Consider the following 18,274-nt stretch of genomic DNA (forward strand, 5'->3'; position numbering starts at 1 on the left):
TGAGAATGCATTTTGAGCATAAATATTATTACCTTTCAGATAATGGCGGATTATTGCTTTCCAGCGGTCCGAAGGACTCCTCCGTTCGTGTCTGGAAAGTCTGGGTGCTGGAGAAAGGAGACGATGTGAAGGATGCGGAAGACAGGGAACACAAAGTTCTGAGGCTGCGCAGCGTCGTGTTCCGAGTCAAACCGAGCTCCTCCAGCGACAAGGACGTGACGATATCTGTGTTGCTCGATACTATCTTAGCTGGTCATGGAGGCTTGAGATCAGAAGTGCCTTGGGCTGGTCCAATGATCAAAGGTGAGTAGTGTATCATTTGGTGTTCTGTGTTGATAGAATCCAAGTGGTCATGATAATATACTTTTGTTCCGTAACTGAAATACAAACCACACTATTTAATATGGGTATTACTTTCGGCGTAGCTGAAATGACGAGCCATTAGAATTTTAACGAGGGTTTACTACCCCCCCCCCCCCCCTCACACACCTGTGTGCTGAGCTCACTTTACTATCGGCTCGGGTGGTAGCCGGATGTGTCCGCTTTCACCCTCGCCTCTTTGACAGCCATTAATGCTTTTGTTTTTGTTTTACTTACTTTTTCTTATACTTGTAATATATATATAAACATTCTTTATGTTTATGTATATTTGTTCTGTAACTGAAATACAAACCACGCTATTTACATAGGGTTTACTTTCGGCGTAGCTGAAATGACGAGCCATTAGATTTTAACGAGGGTTAAACTACTCCCGCGCTAGTTAGCACGGGGGTAGGGGAGGGGTAGCTAGCTACCCCTCCCCCTCCACACACTGGTGAGCTGCTTCACTTCACTTCACTTTTGACTCGGACGATGTACTGACGTTTCTGTCCCATCCTCGCATATTGGCAGCCTTAATTTGTTTGCTTTTTCTTCCAGTGTGTGTTTGTTTGAAGCTGGCCTCTACCTTTGCTTTCCACCATGCAGAAAGGCCCTGGACTTCACGATCGCCCCCGTGGAACTTTTATGTCGGCGATCGAGACAGACCCTCACACCCTTTGCCCGCAGTGTCGAGGTCAACGGTGTAGTAGTGATAATCTGTGTATGGAATGTTGGGAGTGGCCTACCTCCCAGTGGGAGAGGTTTGTGCGGCGGCGTAAGAAGAGTTCTAAGAGAGACCGTTCTTCCCCCCAGGGGAAGGAAGGCTCCAAGGACTCTTTTTTCCATTGCCCGAACCTCCTCCGAAGCTCCCACTCGTTCGGTCTCTCGTGAGAGGCCGCCGAGTGGTAGCGTAGGCCCTTCTTTTGTTTCCTGAACTCGGTGTGTGGGAGAGGGCGTTGCTTCCCATACCGAGGCAGCTCCCCCTCCTCCTCCGGGGGAGGATATTATTGATTTTGTAGATTACGACCAAACTGTGTCTAATGATGATCTTTTCCAGCTTTGGGCTTCCTTGGGGCTTAAGGACTCACCCTCCAAGGAAGCCCTGTTTGATCTGATCTAGTTGGGGGCAGCTGTCTAACAGTTGCCGGTAATACCAGAGGTAGATCCCCTGGCTATTGACGACGTTGTTGTGACAGAGGCGTCCGACGGGTCGGGTCAAACCCCTGCTGCTACTGTAGGTGTTGCTGCTGAAGGCCCAGGTTCCCCTTCCGAAAATCTTTAAAGGGGGAAGCTGGGTCCAATAGTCTCTCCTGCGAGTGTTGCTCCCCCTTGGGGGAGTGCACTAACAGAGACTCCTCTTCGGAGGACCGACGATGCTGATACCCTGCCACGAGGTCGTCTTCGCCGTAAGGCTCGCCCTCCTCTTTGTCGCCGAGGCCTTCCTTCTCCTTACAAGGGAGTCAAGAGGCGCCTCCTCTTCATGTCGTCATCCTCGTCGTCCCCTGTGAAGGACTCTTCTCATCAGGAACAGACCATAGCAGTAACTCCTCTGGACCTCTCTGCTGATCGTTCGCGATCTCCTGCGCCTGCCAGATCTTCCTTGCCTACGCAAGCACCTGTCCCTTCGGGGCAGAAGGGCCTCTCTCACAATGTGTGTGAGGCCCTTCCGCGCCAGGTTTCACCTGCGCGCCCTTCAGTAGCGCGCAAGCGCCTCCGCTCTCCTGATGGCCAGCGCCCACCTGCTCGTCAGCGCTCTCCTGCTCGCCAGCGCTCTCCTGATCTCCAGCGTTCTCCTGATCTCCAACGCGCCCCTGTTCGCCAGCGCTCTCCTGCTCGTCAGCGCTCTCCTGCTCGCCAGCTTTCACCTGCTTGCTAGCGCTCTCCTGCTCAGCGCTCACCTGCGCGCATGCGCACTTCAGCCCCTGCTGCGCGTCTTGCGCGTCAACAGTCTCCTGAGCGCCGTCAAACTCCGGCGCATCAGCGCTCTACGGCCCGCCCAGTTCCTGATACGCGCCCAGCGCGCCAACGTTCGCCCGCGCGCCCACGATCTTGGGATCTGGGCACAGGCAAGGACATTGTTCCTTAGCCTCGCCAGCGTTCCCCAACGCGTCGACTACCGCCTGCGCTCCAGTCTCCAGCGCGCACTTAAGTGCATACGCGCCCACGAGCCAGCTCCTGAGCCCGCCCACGAGACTTCACCTTCGAGACCATCAGCCACGGCGCGCCATCCTACGCGTCAGCGATCTCCTACGCGCCAGCGTTCCCCTACGTGCCCGCGCGATCCTTCGTCTGCGCGCGAACGCTCACCAACGCGCCCACGCGTATGATCGCCACAGGGCTCCGACTCACCCACGAGCCAAGTCACCTGTGCGCGGTCGGTCACCCACGCGTTCCACTCGTCATCGATCACCAACGCGCCGTCGCTCGCTAACGCGCCATCGTTCACCAACACGCCATCACTCGCCAACGCGCTTGATCTCGCCTAGGCTCCATCATTCACCTACGCGCCATCATTCTCCTGATTGCCAGCGATCACCCAGGCACTCGCGCTCACCTGTGCATTCGCGCACACCTTCGCCTGCGCGCCAAGTCAACAGCGCCCCCGCATCTCCGCGCGCGACTTTGCACCCACGCGCGACCCAGCACCCACGCGCGACCCAGCACCCACGCGCGACCCAGCACCCACGCGCGACCCAGCACCCACGCGCGACCCAGCACCCACGCGCGACCCAGCACCCACGCGCGACCCAGCACCCACGCGCGACCCAGCACCCACGCGCGACCCAGCACCCACGCGCGACCCAGCACCCACGCGCGACCCAGCACCCACGCGCGACCCAGCACCCACGCGCGACCCAGCACCCACGCGCGACCCAGCACCCACGCGCGACCCAGCACCCACGCGCGACCCAGCACCCACGCGCGACCCAGCACCCACGCGCGACCCAGCACCCACGCGCGACCCAGCACCCACGCGCGACCCAGCACCCACGCGCGACCCAGCACCCACGCGCGACCCAGCACCCACGCGCGACCCAGCACCCACGCGCGACCCAGCACCCACGCGCGACCCCGCGATTCTGCCATCGCGCGAGCGCCAGCTCGACCCGGTAATTCTGCAACCGCGCGAACGCCAGCGCGAACCAGCGATCCTACCATCACGCGACCCCCAGCGTGATTCCCGCTGGGTTCCGCAGCGCGCCCAGCCTTGCGAGGTACCGGGGCCGTGTACTTCCAGATCGTCCTCGCGATCACCATCGCGGAAGCGCTGAGCACGCGCCCAGGAGCAGGAAGAGTCATCGGAGAGGTCCGGACAACATTCTTCTTCCCTTTCTTCTTTTCAGGCAGGCCCTGTAGTATCCACTCCGAAGGACCAACTGATCCCCTTCCCTCCAGCGGGGGTCGCTGACACTGCGTCAGTCAGTCGCCAGCCTTGGTTCGGGTCTCTGATGAAAGCGGTGCTGCAGGCTATGAAGCCAGCCCTCGCAGATCTGTGACTGAAACTAAAGGCTCCCTCGCCCCCACTGAAGAGAAGGAGAGGAGTGGATTTCGTGGTGACTTCTCCCAGGGTTAAGCTGGCTCCCAAGAGATGCAGGCTATGAAGCCAGCCCTCGCAGATCTGGGACTGAAACCAAAGGCTCCCTCGCCCCCACTGAAGAGAAGGAGAGGAGTGGATTTCGCGGTGACTTCTCCCAGGATTAAGCTGACTCCCAAGAGGTCCGTCGGGAAGGCCCCTTCCCCCTCGCAGACGTTTTCTCCTCCTGTGGACGAACCTTTACCATCCTCGGGAGAATCCAGTGAGGTGAGACACTCTTCCACGGCACCAATAGGAGGAACCCCACCTCAAGGAAGAGAAACGTCTCGCGTAGGAGGGAACTTCCAGACCACTTAGCTGGAGTCCTGTATCCCTCCCAGGAGGGAGCCCAAGGACTCCAAGATGTTACCCAAATCATCGTCGAGGTTTCGTCCAGAGCCAGCCCTTCCCCGGGAGAACGTCCGCGTGTCCCCCCATGAAGAGCCAATGGGGACTGGAGACTTAGCTGCCAGTCCACAAGGAGGAGAGCAGCGCGAATCGGAGCACGCCTTCTGGCAGGTCCTTGGACTAATGAGGCAACTCAATAGTTTCAAGGATCCCGAGACCGCCCCTCGCGAAGGCAAGGATACGGTCCTGGACCAGGTTTATGGCATTCAGAAGCCCCCTAAGACAAGTGCAGCCCTGCCCTGGTCCCAGGGGGTGAAGAGCGCCAGGGACAAGGTCGAGGGCCAGCTTTCCGAGCTCGCCTCCTTCAGCCGTTCTTCTGCCGGGAACAAGCTCCTCCCACCTCCTCGCGTGCAATAGAGGAGGTACTTCGAGATCATGGAGGAGCCTTGTTTAGCTCTTCCCCTCACCACTCCGGGGAAGAGCTCTCCAGGGGTCGCTCTGTAGAGAAACTCAACGCCCGGCAGGTGACATTCACGGCGTCGGAGGTCCTGAGCCAGGAGAAGGTCGCGAAGTGTGCCATGCAGGCTACTTCGTGGCTGGATGTCTGGCTAGGGTCTCTGGGCATCCTGTTGCACTCTGAGGACTTGTCCAAGGAGAGCAATAGGAAGGCCCTGGAGACCTTCCTCCTCTCGGGAATGCGCTCGATCGAGTTTTTAGCTCACCAGGTCACTAACCTGTGGGCTAACTCGATTCTCAAGTGCCGTGATACGATGACCGAGAGGTTCCACCCGAAGGTCCCCGCTATGGATGTCAGCAAGCTCAGACATTCCTCCATCCTTGGAGGAAGCCTGTTTGAGCCCAAGGACGTAGAACGGACAGCTGAGAGGTGGAGGAAGACGAGTCAAGATTCACTCCTCCAGAAGGCCCTTACATCTTGGCCCTACAAGCCTCCTGCTCCTCAACAACAACAACAGCCTCACAGGACACCGAAGCAGGCTCTGGCTGCTAAGACCAAGGTGTCTAAACCGCAGCCCTTTCCTGTCAAAGACAAGAGGAGCGCAAAGTCCTCCAGGGGAGCGGCCGAGGCCGCAAGCGCTAGGATTGGCAATCCCCCTGCGTGTCCACCTGTGGGGGGATGCCTACAAAGTTGCGTGCTCAGGTGGCAGCAACTCGGGGCCGATTCCTGGACGACCTCTGTGGTCGGACAAGGATATCGCGTCCCGTTCATTTCATCTCAACCTCCCCTGACAGCGAATCCAGTGTCATTGAGCTCCCTTACCATGGGATCGGTAAAGGGGCTAGCCCTTCGGGCAGAAGTCGAGACCATGCTCAAGAAGGATGCTCTCCAGGAGGTCGTGGACGGCTCCCCAGGCTTCTTCAGTAGACTCTTTCCTGTAAAGAAGGCGTCTGGAGGCTGGAGACCCGTCATCGACCTCTCAGCCCTGAACAAGTTTGTCAAGCAAACTTCGTTTAGCATGGAGACAGCAGACACGGTCAGACTTGCAGTGAGACTGCAAGACTTAATGTGCACACTGGATCTGAAGGACGCGTACTTCCAGATCCCAATCCATCCGTCTTCCAGGAAGTTCCTACGTTTCAGCCTAGACAACAAGATCTACCAGTTCAAGGTGCTGTGTTTCGGTCTCTCCACACCACCTCAGATGTTCACCAGAGTGTTCACACTGATATCTTCGTGGGCGCACAGGAACGGCATCCGTCTCCTTTGTTATCTAGACGACTGGCTGATCCTGGCAGACTCGGAGTCGACCCTTCTTTGACACCGAGACAGGCTTCTGGGAATTTGCCAAGATCTAGGGATCATGGTAAATCTCGAGAAGTCCTCTCTGCTCCCAACACAACGACTGGTATATCTAGGCTTGATATTAGACACCGATCTCCACAGAGCCTTTCCATCAGACGACAGGATAACAAGGCTGAGGAGGGTTGCAAAGCCTTTTCTCAGTCGAGAAGACCTTGCAGCCCAATCGTGGTTACGTCTTTTAGGTCACCTAGCCTCCTTGGCCCGTCTAGTTCCCACCGGCCGCCTCAGGTTGGATCCCTGCAGTGGCGGCTCAAGTCCCGGTGGAATCAAGGCATTGATTCCCCGGACTTCCTGGTCCCAATAGGACCTGCGGAACGGACGGACCTGCAGTGGTGGCTGACCGACGACAACCTTCGAAAGGGAGTGGATCTTCTCGTCCTTCCCCCAGATTTGATGCTGTATTCGGACGCGTCAAAAGAAGGGTGGGCGGCCCACGTTCTGAATCAGAGGGCCTCAGGCCTATGGTCAGAATCAGAAAAGTACCTCCACATCATCCTTCTTAATGAGAGAATGCCTTGATGAAGTCATTGAGCTTCAGCACGGCATTTCACTCCCGTGCTGAAACTTGGTGACGGGCAAGAGGGCTTTTGAACTTGGGGAAATTGCTCCCCCAGTTCGAATCTAAATTTCTCTCTTAATTATCTTTTTCTTCCTCTTTATATTGCTTCAACCTTCTAATACAATAAACTTTCCTTCATGATGCTGTCCCAACCCTATGAGTAAAATTTCCCATATGTATATGTGTATATTTTTACATATATATGTATGTTTATTTATTTTTTTTTTTTCTTCTCTCTTTATGGCATGGATGTTTCTTCATCTGTTATTACCAATTGGGCGGATGTTTCTACATCCGGTATTGCTGCCTGCTTTGATGAATGGGAAAGGTGTCACGGTTGGGAGGTGTTAGTGCTCAAAGCTATATGTGAGAGTATTGGATGATCTCAGCCATCCCGAAGATGGTTTGGACCTTTTTGGCGGAACTATTCTCAAGTGTTGGGTCTTCGGAATCCAGGGGGATCCAATGCTTGGGGTAGGACTCTCGGCTTTTGGCCGGAAGCCCGTCATTACAGATATGGGGAGGATGATCCCATAGTTTCTTGGTCTCGGTCCTAACAGGCGGGTTCAGCTTACACCTGTGCCTCTATATCTGTTTTGATGCTATCCTTCGGGTAGGGTATGGAGTGGACCATCTGGGTTGTATACTCTCACTGTGCTGGTAGTGGAGAGTGCAAATTTCCTTCCCAACATGTGATGCCTTAATGTTCTCAAGGAGGTAAATCAAACTATTCAAAAAATCACCAGCCCCACTTTTGAAGGTTTCACGAAAACCCTCAGTGCCTTCAGCTACACGCGTGGAGGTCATTGAGCGTCTATTAACCCTTTTACCCCCAAAGGACGTACTGGTACGTTTCACAAAACTCATCCCTTTACCCCCATGGACATACCGGTACGTCCTTGCAAAAAAATGCTATAAAAATTCATTTTTTCATATTTTTAATAATTTTCCAAGAGAATGAGACCAACCTGACCTCTCTATGACAAAAATTAAGGCTGTTAGAGCAATTTAAAAAATATATACTGCAAAATGTGCTGGGGAAAAAATAACCCCTTGGGGGTTAAGGGTTGGAAATTTCCAAAGAGCCTGGGGGTAAAAGGGTTAAGGAAAGAAGGATACTCGGAGAAGACAGCTTCGAGGATGTCAGGGGACCTTCGGAAGTCCTCGAGCGTGGTGTAACAGGCCAAGTGGGCCACGTTTGTGAAGTGGTGTGCCACACAGAATCTGAGACCTCTCGATGCATCAGTCCACAAGATTGCAGACTTCCTGGTCCACCTGAGGGACGACCTGGGGGTCTCCATTCCAGCCATCAAGGGGGTCCGAGCGGCTCTGGGTCAGGTATTTCAACTCAGAGGCATCGACCTGGGGGCCTCTCGCCAGATTTCCATGCTCATCAGAAGTTTCGAGAAATCTTGTTCCCCCCGCGCCTCTCGGGTCCCGCAGTGGGACGTAGCCAAGGTTCTCAAGGTTTTGACAAGGCCTCCCTTCGAACCCCTCAAGGATATCGTGGATAAAGACCTCACCCTCAAGACAGTGTTCATACTAGCTCTAGCCTCAGCCAAGAGTGTGAGTGAGCTCCATGGCTTGTTGTTCGAGGTCTTGCACTCGAAAGGATGGAAGGACCTGTCCTTTCCTTTAAGTTTCTGCCTGAATTTGTGACCAAGACTCAGAACCCGGCCATTGCAGACCCGAGGTTCGAGGGGTTCTTGGTCCCGGCGATCCCTCACTCAGACAACCCGGAAGACTTGCTCCTGTGCCCAGTGAGAACAGTCAGGAAATACCTTAGCAGGACAGCCAGACTCCGGCTGGCCATCAAAAGTCTGTTTGTCTCCTCAGGCCAAGTAAAGAGGGTGGTGTCAAAGAACACGATCATCTGGCTTCGGCAAGTCATCAAGAGAGCTTACGACAGTGAGGGGTCTGCAGTCCTTGGTACCCCGCGACCCCATGATATTAGAGGTCTTAGCACTTCTTTGCCATTTGACAGCAACATGGCAGTAGGTCAAATCATGCGGGAAGGCACATGGTCCAGGCAGTCCACCTTTACGGCCCACTACCTGAAAGACTGTACGAGGAAGTCCCTGGACTCCTTCTCCATTGGACCAGTGATTTCCGCCATGCAACAAGTTTATAGCTAAAAGACCCGGGTAGCCCGAGGGAAGTAATTGCAAGCGACACAAGTTTCCTCCTTACTCCCCTTCCTTGCTACCCTTTTTCCCTTTCCTTTCCTCCTCCCATGTGAGAGATGGATGTTGTGGAAGCCCATGTCCGGATTATTTATAAAAGTGTGTTATACAAACAGGTAGACTTTTGCGTGCTTCCCCCGACTCTCCTACCCTGTCGTTGTGTCGTCTGGACCTAGCCTCCTATCTAGGTCCTGTGTCCTGGAATGGTAGTGGTGGGTCTTCCGGCCTGTAAGTCCAACCCCGCCTCCTAAAGTGTAAGTCTCCTAAGAAAGTAGTTCGAGGTAAATACTCCGTGTTGGAACAAATCACAAATTTTAAGTGATTTATATCTTTCCTAACAGTACTTACCTCGAACTACTTTCGGGTTATTGCCCACCCATCCTGCCCCGAGTGCCTTACAGGAGTTCAAAGTAGTACCTAACATATGCTTACTGGCGACACAGACCTAGTAGCGCACTCTCGAGCGCTGACCCCGGGTCGCCTCAGGGCGAGTATCCATCCGCCACGGAGGGACCCGACAAGGGAAAACGGAGATAGGGGGAACTGCGCCAAATTCTTGGTCGGTTAGGGAGGAGATCCCAGATACTCCTAAGAAAGTAGTTCGAAGTAAATACTGTTAGGAAAAATACAAATTACTTAAAATTTGTGATTTTAGACGTACTAATGATAACCGCGTGTAATTTCAAGTACTATATTCAAAATAAAAAAGTTTGATAACATGCAATTTATGGAAGCATAAAGCTATTTTCTTTTTATAACCCCTTCCCCCCTCTTCAACATATCTTGCTAATTATTGCTTTCCCAGAATTTAAATAATCCCCTAATTACTGTGCAAGAAGGGGAGAACTGCAGGATTCCATTATATTGGAGTAAATGGAGAGCGTGGTGTTCTATACTATGCCCTACGACTTTGATATATTGAATATTGCTCCAATTAAATTAAGTAAACGTTATAGAGACTGAGTTAAGTGACTTTATGAATGATTTGGCCAAATCAAAAGTGATTCAGGACCAAAACCTTTATAAGCCAGCATTGCACTTGCACGATTTCCGCTTCTGCAATGCCGTGTAATGCATCGTGTCAGAAATTAGTCTTCATGCAATGACGTAAAAATGGTCGTTCACTAATGAAATACCTTCTGTGACTAGAGTAAATCACTGATATTAATATTGGCGCTAACTGTACTAATAGAGAATTTTGAGACTGCTAAATTTGACACACATTCATTTTCGTGATGTCTAGCCTAGTCTTGTGGAATTTGGCCAGTTTTGATGGAATTTTATCAATTTTTGTGTAATTTGGCCGATTCTCGTGCCATTTGGTCAATTCTCATGTCAGTTGGGCAATTTTCGTGAAAATTAGTCAGTTCGCATGCCAGTTGGACAACTTTCGTGCCATTTGACCAATTTTCGTGCCAGTTCGCCAATTCTCAGGCCAGTTGGCCAATTCTCATATCAGTTGCCCAATTCTTGTGCAAATTAGCTAATTCTCGTGCCAGTTGGCCAATTCTTGTGCCATTTGACCAATTATTATGACAGTTGGCCAATTCTCCTGCAAATTAGCCAATTTCCATGCCAGTTGGCCAATTCTCGTGTCATTTGTCAAATTTTTGCGGTAGTTGGCCAATTCTCATGCCAGCCAGTCAATTTTTGTGTCAGTCAGTCAATTCTTGTGCATGTTGGCCAATTCTTGTACCAGTTGGCCAATTCTCATACCAGTTGGCCAATTCTTTAGCCAATTGGCCAAATCTCTTGTCAGTTGGCCAATTATCATACAAGTTGGTCAATTCTTGTGCCATTCAGTTAATTCCTGTGCAAGTTGGACAATTCTTGTGCCAGTTGGACAATTCTTGTGCCAGTTAGCCAATTCTCCCACAAGTTGGTCAATTATCGCAAAAGCTGGCCAATTCTTGTGCCAGTCAGTCAATTCTCGTGTAAGTTTGTCAATTCTTGAGCCAGTTGGCAAATTCTCGTGCCAGTTGGCCAATTATCGTACAAGTTGGCCAATTCTTGTGCCAGTTGGCCGATTCTTGTGCCATTCAGTCAATATTTGTGCAAGTTAGCCAATTCTAATGTAAGTTGGCCAATTCTCGAGCAAGTTGGCCAATTCTCATGCCAATTGGCTAATTCCCATGCCAGTTGGCCAATTCCCATGCCAGTTGGCCAATTCTCGTGCCAGTTGGCCAATTCTTGTGCCAGTTGGCCAATTCTCGTGCCAGGGAGTCAATTTTTGTGCAAGTTGGCCAATTCTCGAGCAAGTTGGCCAATTCTCGTGCCAGGGAGTCAATTTTTGTGCAAGTTGGCCAATTCTCGAGCAAGTTGGCCAATTCTCGTGCCAGTTGGCCAATTCTCATTTCAGTTGGCCAATTCTTGTGCCAGTCAGTCAATTCTTGTGCAAGTTGGCCAATTATCGTACAAGTTGGCCAATTATCGTAAAAGTTGGCCAATTATCGTACAAGTTGGCCAATTCTTGTGCCATTCAGTTAATTCCTGTGCAAGTTGGCCAATTCTTGTGCCAGTTGGTCGATTCTTGTGCCAGTCAGTCAATTTTTGTGCAAGTTGGCCAATTCTCGAGCAAGTTGGCCAATTCTCGAGCAAGTTGGCCAATTCTCGAGCAAGTTGGCCAATTCTCGAGCAAGTTGGCCAATTCCCATGCCAGTTGGCCAATTTTCGTGCCAGTTGGCCAATTCTCGTTTCAGTTGGCCAATTCTTGTGACAGTCAGTCAATTCTTGTGCCAGTTGGCCAATTCTTGTGACAGTCAGTCAATTCTTGTGCCAGTTGGCCAATTCTTGTGACAGTTGGCCAATTCTCGTTTCAGTTGGCCAACTCTTGTGCCAGTTAGTCAATTTTTGTGCCAGTTGGCCAATTCTTGAGCAAGTTGGCCAATTCTCGTGCCAGTTGGCCAATTCTTGTGCCAGTCAGTCAATTCTTGTGCCATTTGGCCAATTCTCGTTTCAGTTGGCCAATTCTCATACCAGTTGGCCAATTCTTTAGCCAATTGGCCAAATCTCTTGTCAGTTGGCCAATTATCATACAAGTTGGTCAATTCTTGTGCCATTCAGTTAATTCCTGTGCAAGTTGGACAATTCTTGTGCCAGTTGGACAATTCTTGTGCCAGTTAGCCAATTCTCCCACAAGTCGGTCAATTATCGCAAAAGCTGGCCAATTCTTGTGCCAGTCAGTCAATTCTCGTGTAAGTTTGTCAATTCTTGAGCCAGTTGGCAAATTCTCGTGCCAGTTGGCCAATTATCGTACAAGTTGGCCAATTCTTGTGCCAGTTGGCCGATTCTTGTGCCATTCAGTCAATATTTGTGCAAGTTAGCCAATTCTAATGTAAGTTGGCCAATTCTCGAGCAAGTTGGCCAATTCTCATGCCAATTGGCTAATTCCCATGCCATTTGGCCAATTCTCGTGCCAGTTGGCCAATTCTTGTGCCAGTTGGCCAATTCTCGTGCCAGGGAGTCAATTTTTGTGCAAGTTGGCCAATTCTCGAGCAAGTTGGCCAATTCTCGTGCCAGGGAGTCAATTTCTGTGCAAGTTGGCCAATTCTCGAGCAAGTTGGCCAATTCTCGTGCCAGTTGGCCAATTCTCATTTCAGTTGGCCAATTCTTGTGCCCGTCAGTCAATTCTTGTGCAAGTTTGTCAATTCTTGTGCCAGTTGGCCAATTATCGTACAAGTTGGCCAATTCTTGTGCCATTCAGTTAATTCCTGTGCAAGTTGGCCAATTCTTGTGCCAGTTGGTCGATTCTTGTGCCAGTCAGTCAATTTTTGTGCAAGTTAGCCAATTCTAATGTAAGTTAGCCAATTCTCGAGCAAGTTGGCCAATTCTCGAGCAAGTTGGCCAATTCTCATGCCAATTGGCTAATTCCCATGCCAGTTGGCCAATTTTCGTGCCAGTTGGCCAATTCTCGTTTCAGTTGGCCAATTCTTGTGACAGTCAGTCAATTCTTGTGCCAGTTGGCCAATTCTTGTGACAGTCAGTCAATTCTTGTGCCAGTTGGCCAATTCTTGTGACAGTTGGCCAATTCTCGTTTCAGTTGGCCAACTCTTGTGCCAGTTAGTCAATTTTTGTGCCAGTTGGCCAATTCTCGAGCAAGTTGGCCAATTCTCATTTCAGTCAGTCAATTCTCGTGCCAGTTGGCCAATTCTTGTGCTAGTTAGCCAATTCTTGTGTAAGTTTGTCAATTCTTGTGCATGTTGGCCAATTCTTGTGTAAGTTTGTCAATTCTTATGCTAGTTGGCCAATTCTTGTGCCAGTTGGCCAATTCTTGTGCCAGTTGGCCAATTCTTGTGCTAGTTAGCCAATTCTTGTGTAAGTTTGTCAATTCTTGTGCATGTTGGCCAATTCTTGTGTAAGTTTGTCAATTCTTATGCTAGTTGGCCAATTCTTGTGCCAGTTGGCCAATTCTTGTGCTAGTTGGCCAATTATTGTGTAAGTTTGTCAATTCTTGTACATGTTGGCCAATTCTTGTGCCAGTTGGCCAATTCTTGTGTAAGTTTGTCAATTCTTGTGCATGTTGGCCAATTATTGTGCTAGTTGGCCAATTCTTGTGTAAGTTTGTCAATTCTTGTGCATGTTGGCCAATTCTTGTGCCAGTTGGCCAGTTCTTGTGTAAGTTTGTCAATTCTTGTGCCAGTTGGCCAATTCTTGTGCTAGTTGGCCAATTCTTGTGCTAGTTGGCCAATTCTCGTGCCAGTTGGCCAATTCTTGTGCTAGTTGGCCAATTCTTGTGTAAGTTTGTCAATTCTTGTGCATGTTGGCCAATTCTTGTGCCAGTTGGCCAATTCTTGTGCTAGTTGGCCAATTCTTGTGTAAGTTTGTCAATTCTTGTGCATGTTGGCCAATTATTGTGCTAGTTGGCCAATTCTTGTGTAAGTTTGTCAATTCTTGTGCATGTTGGCCAATTCTCGTGCCAGTTGGCCAATTCTCGTGCTAGTTGGCCAATTATTGTGCTAGTTGGCCAATTATTGTGCTAGTTGGCCAATTCTTGTGTAAGTTTGTCAATTCTTGTGCATGTTGGCCAATTCTCGTGCCAGTTGGCCAATTCTCGTGCTAGTTGGCCAATTATTGTGCTAGTTGGCCAATTCTTGTGTAAGTTTGTCAATTCTTGAGCATGTTGGCCAATTCTCGTGCCAGTTGGCCAATTCTTGTGCTAGTTGGCCAATTATTGTGCTAGTTGGCCAATTCTTGTGCATGTTGGCCGATTATTGTGCTAGTTGGCCAATTCTTGTGTAAGTTGGCCAATTCTTGTGCATGTTGGCCAATTCTTGTGCTAGTTGGCCAATTCTTGTGCCAGTTGGTCAATTCTTGTGCCAGTTGGTCAATTCTTGTGCATGTTGGCCAATTCTTGTGCCAGTTGGCCAATTTTTGTGCTAGTTGGCCAATTCTCGTGCCAGTTGGCCAATTCTTGTGCTAGTTGGCCAATTCTTGTGTAAGTTTGTCAATTCTTGTGCATGTTGGCCAATTATTGTGCTAGTTGGCCAATTCTTGTGTAAGTTTGTCAATTCTTGTGCATGTTGGCCAATGCTCGTGCCAGATGGCCAATTCTTGTGCTAGTTGGCCAATTATTGTGCTAGTTGGCCAATTCTTGTGTAAGTTTGTCAATTCTTGTGCATGTTGGCCAATTCTCGTGCCAGTTGGCCAATTCTCGTGCTAGTTGGCCAATTATTGTGCTAGTTGGCCAATTCTTGTGTAAGTTTGTCAATTCTTGTGCATGTTGGCCAATTCTCGTGCCAGTTGGCCAATTCTTGTTCTAGTTGGCCAATTCTTGTGTAAGTTTGTCAATTCTTGTGCATGTTGGCCAATTCTCGTGCCAGTTGGCCAATTCTCGTGCTAGTTGGCCAATTATTGTGCTAGTTGGCCAATTCTTGTGTAAGTTTGTCAATTCTTGTGCATGTTGGCCAATTCTCGTGCCAGTTGGCCAATTCTTGTGCTAGTTGGCCAATTATTGTGCTAGTTGGCCAATTCTTGTGTAAGTTTGTCAATTCTTGTGCATGTTGGCCAATTCTCGTGCCAGTTGGCCGATTCTTGTGTAAGTTTGTCAATTCTTGTGTAAGTTTGTCAATTCTTGTGCATGTTGGCCAATTCTTGTGCCAGTTGGCCAATTCTTGTGCTAGTTGGCCAATTATTGTGCTAGTTGGCCAATTCTTGTGTAAGTTTGTCAATTCTTGAGCCAGTTGGCAAATTCTCGTGCCAGTTGGCCAATTACCGTACAAGTTGGCCAATTCTTGTGCCAGTTGGCCGATTCTTGTGCCATTCAGTCAATATTTGTGCAAGTTAGCCAATTCTAATGTAAGTTGGCCAATTCTCGAGCAAGTTGGCCAATTCTCATGCCAATTGGCTAATTCCCATGCCAGTTGGCCAATTCCCATGCCAGTTGGCCAATTCTCGTGCCAGTTGGCCAATTCTTGTGCCAGTTGGCCAATTCTCGTGCCAGGGAGTCAATTTTTGTGCAAGTTGGCCAATTCTCGAGCAAGTTGGCCAATTCTCGTGCCAGGGAGTCAATTTTTGTGCAAGTTGGCCAATTCTCGAGCAAGTTGGCCAATTCTCGTGCCAGTTGGCCAATTCTCATTTCAGTTGGCCAATTCTTGTGCCAGTCAGTCAATTCTTGTGCAAGTTGGCCAATTATCGTACAAGTTGGCCAATTATCGTAAAAGTTGGCCAATTATCGTACAAGTTGGCCAATTCTTGTGCCATTCAGTTAATTCCTGTGCAAGTTGGCCAATTCTTGTGCCAGTTGGTCGATTCTTGTGCCAGTCAGTCAATTTTTGTGCAAGTTGGCCAATTCTCGAGCAAGTTGGCCAATTCTCGAGCAAGTTGGCCAATTCTCGAGCAAGTTGGCCAATTCCCATGCCAGTTGGCCAATTTTCGTGCCAGTTGGCCAATTCTCGTTTCAGTTGGCCAATTCTTGTGACAGTCAGTCAATTCTTGTGCCAGTTGGCCAATTCTTGTGACAGTCAGTCAATTCTTGTGCCAGTTGGCCAATTCTTGTGACAGTTGGCCAATTCTCGTTTCAGTTGGCCAACTCTTGTGCCAGTTAGTCAATTTTTGTGCCAGTTGGCCAATTCTTGAGCAAGTTGGCCAATTCTCGTGCCAGTTGGCCAATTCTTGTGCCAGTCAGTCAATTCTTGTGCCATTTGGCCAATTCTCGTTTCAGTTGGCCAATTCTCATACCAGTTGGCCAATTCTTTAGACAATTGGCCAAATCTCTTGTCAGTTGGCCAATTATCATACAAGTTGGTCAATTCTTGTGCCATTCAGTTAATTCCTGTGCAAGTTGGACAATTCTTGTGCCAGTTGGACAATTCTTGTGCCAGTTAGCCAATTCTCCCACAAGTCGGTCAATTATCGCAAAAGCTGGCCAATTCTTGTGCCAGTCAGTCAATTCTCGTGTAAGTTTGTCAATTCTTGAGCCAGTTGGCAAATTCTCGTGCCAGTTGGCCAATTATCGTACAAGTTGGCCAATTCTTGTGCCAGTTGGCCGATTCTTGTGCCATTCAGTCAATATTTGTGCAAGTTAGCCAATTCTAATGTAAGTTGGCCAATTCTCGAGCAAGTTGGCCAATTCTCATGCCAATTGGCTAATTCCCATGCCATTTGGCCAATTCTCGTGCCAGTTGGCCAATTCTTGTGCCAGTTGGCCAATTCTCGTGCCAGGGAGTCAATTTTTGTGCAAGTTGGCCAATTCTCGAGCAAGTTGGCCAATTCTCGTGCCAGGGAGTCAATTTCTGTGCAAGTTGGCCAATTCTCGAGCAAGTTGGCCAATTCTCGTGCCAGTTGGCCAATTCTCATTTCAGTTGGCCAATTCTTGTGCCCGTCAGTCAATTCTTGTGCAAGTTTGTCAATTCTTGTGCCAGTTGGCCAATTATCGTACAAGTTGGCCAATTCTTGTGCCATTCAGTTAATTCCTGTGCAAGTTGGCCAATTCTTGTGCCAGTTGGTCGATTCTTGTGCCAGTCAGTCAATTTTTGTGCAAGTTAGCCAATTCTAATGTAAGTTAGCCAATTCTCGAGCAAGTTGGCCAATTCTCGAGCAAGTTGGCCAATTCTCATGCCAATTGGCTAATTCCCATGCCAGTTGGCCAATTTTCGTGCCAGTTGGCCAATTCTCGTTTCAGTTGGCCAATTCTTGTGACAGTCAGTCAATTCTTGTGCCAGTTGGCCAATTCTTGTGACAGTCAGTCAATTCTTGTGCCAGTTGGCCAATTCTTGTGACAGTTGGCCAATTCTCGTTTCAGTTGGCCAACTCTTGTGCCAGTTAGTCAATTTTTGTGCCAGTTGGCCAATTCTCGAGCAAGTTGGCCAATTCTCATTTCAGTCAGTCAATTCTCGTGCCAGTTGGCCAATTCTTGTGCTAGTTAGCCAATTCTTGTGTAAGTTTGTCAATTCTTGTGCATGTTGGCCAATTCTTGTGTAAGTTTGTCAATTCTTATGCTAGTTGGCCAATTCTTGTGCCAGTTGGCCAATTCTTGTGCCAGTTGGCCAATTCTTGTGCTAGTTAGCCAATTCTTGTGTAAGTTTGTCAATTCTTGTGCATGTTGGCCAATTCTTGTGTAAGTTTGTCAATTCTTATGCTAGTTGGCCAATTCTTGTGCCAGTTGGCCAATTCTTGTGCTAGTTGGCCAATTATTGTGTAAGTTTGTCAATTCTTGTACATGTTGGCCAATTCTTGTGCCAGTTGGCCAATTCTTGTGTAAGTTTGTCAATTCTTGTGCATGTTGGCCAATTATTGTGCTAGTTGGCCAATTCTTGTGTAAGTTTGTCAATTCTTGTGCATGTTGGCCAATTCTTGTGCCAGTTGGCCAGTTCTTGTGTAAGTTTGTCAATTCTTGTGCCAGTTGGCCAATTCTTGTGCTAGTTGGCCAATTCTTGTGCTAGTTGGCCAATTCTCGTGCCAGTTGGCCAATTCTTGTGCTAGTTGGCCAATTCTTGTGTAAGTTTGTCAATTCTTGTGCATGTTGGCCAATTCTTGTGCCAGTTGGCCAATTCTTGTGCTAGTTGGCCAATTCTTGTGTAAGTTTGTCAATTCTTGTGCATGTTGGCCAATTATTGTGCTAGTTGGCCAATTCTTGTGTAAGTTTGTCAATTCTTGTGCATGTTGGCCAATTCTCGTGCCAGTTGGCCAATTCTCGTGCTAGTTGGCCAATTATTGTGCTAGTTGGCCAATTATTGTGCTAGTTGGCCAATTCTTGTGTAAGTTTGTCAATTCTTGTGCATGTTGGCCAATTCTCGTGCCAGTTGGCCAATTCTCGTGCTAGTTGGCCAATTATTGTGCTAGTTGGCCAATTCTTGTGTAAGTTTGTCAATTCTTGAGCATGTTGGCCAATTCTCGTGCCAGTTGGCCAATTCTTGTGCTAGTTGGCCAATTATTGTGCTAGTTGGCCAATTCTTGTGCATGTTGGCCGATTATTGTGCTAGTTGGCCAAT

General features: G+C 49.3%; 1 protein-coding gene across 2 annotated transcripts in view; it reads left to right on the top strand.

The window, feature by feature from the left end:
* The window catches only part of LOC137633404 (elongator complex protein 2-like), a 273,506-nt gene that overhangs the window by 43,511 nt on the left and 211,721 nt on the right, over window positions 1-18,274 (top strand). For both annotated transcript variants that reach the window (XM_068365630.1, XM_068365629.1), the window contains exon 5: window positions 40-303. In XM_068365630.1, the coding sequence (XP_068221731.1) occupies window positions 40-303 (264 nt within the window). The remainder of the gene's footprint in view (window positions 1-39; window positions 304-18,274) is intronic.

The sequence above is a fragment of the Palaemon carinicauda genome, chromosome 43 (genome assembly GCF_036898095.1).
Source record: "Palaemon carinicauda isolate YSFRI2023 chromosome 43, ASM3689809v2, whole genome shotgun sequence".
NCBI lineage: Eukaryota > Metazoa > Arthropoda > Malacostraca > Decapoda > Palaemonidae > Palaemon > Palaemon carinicauda.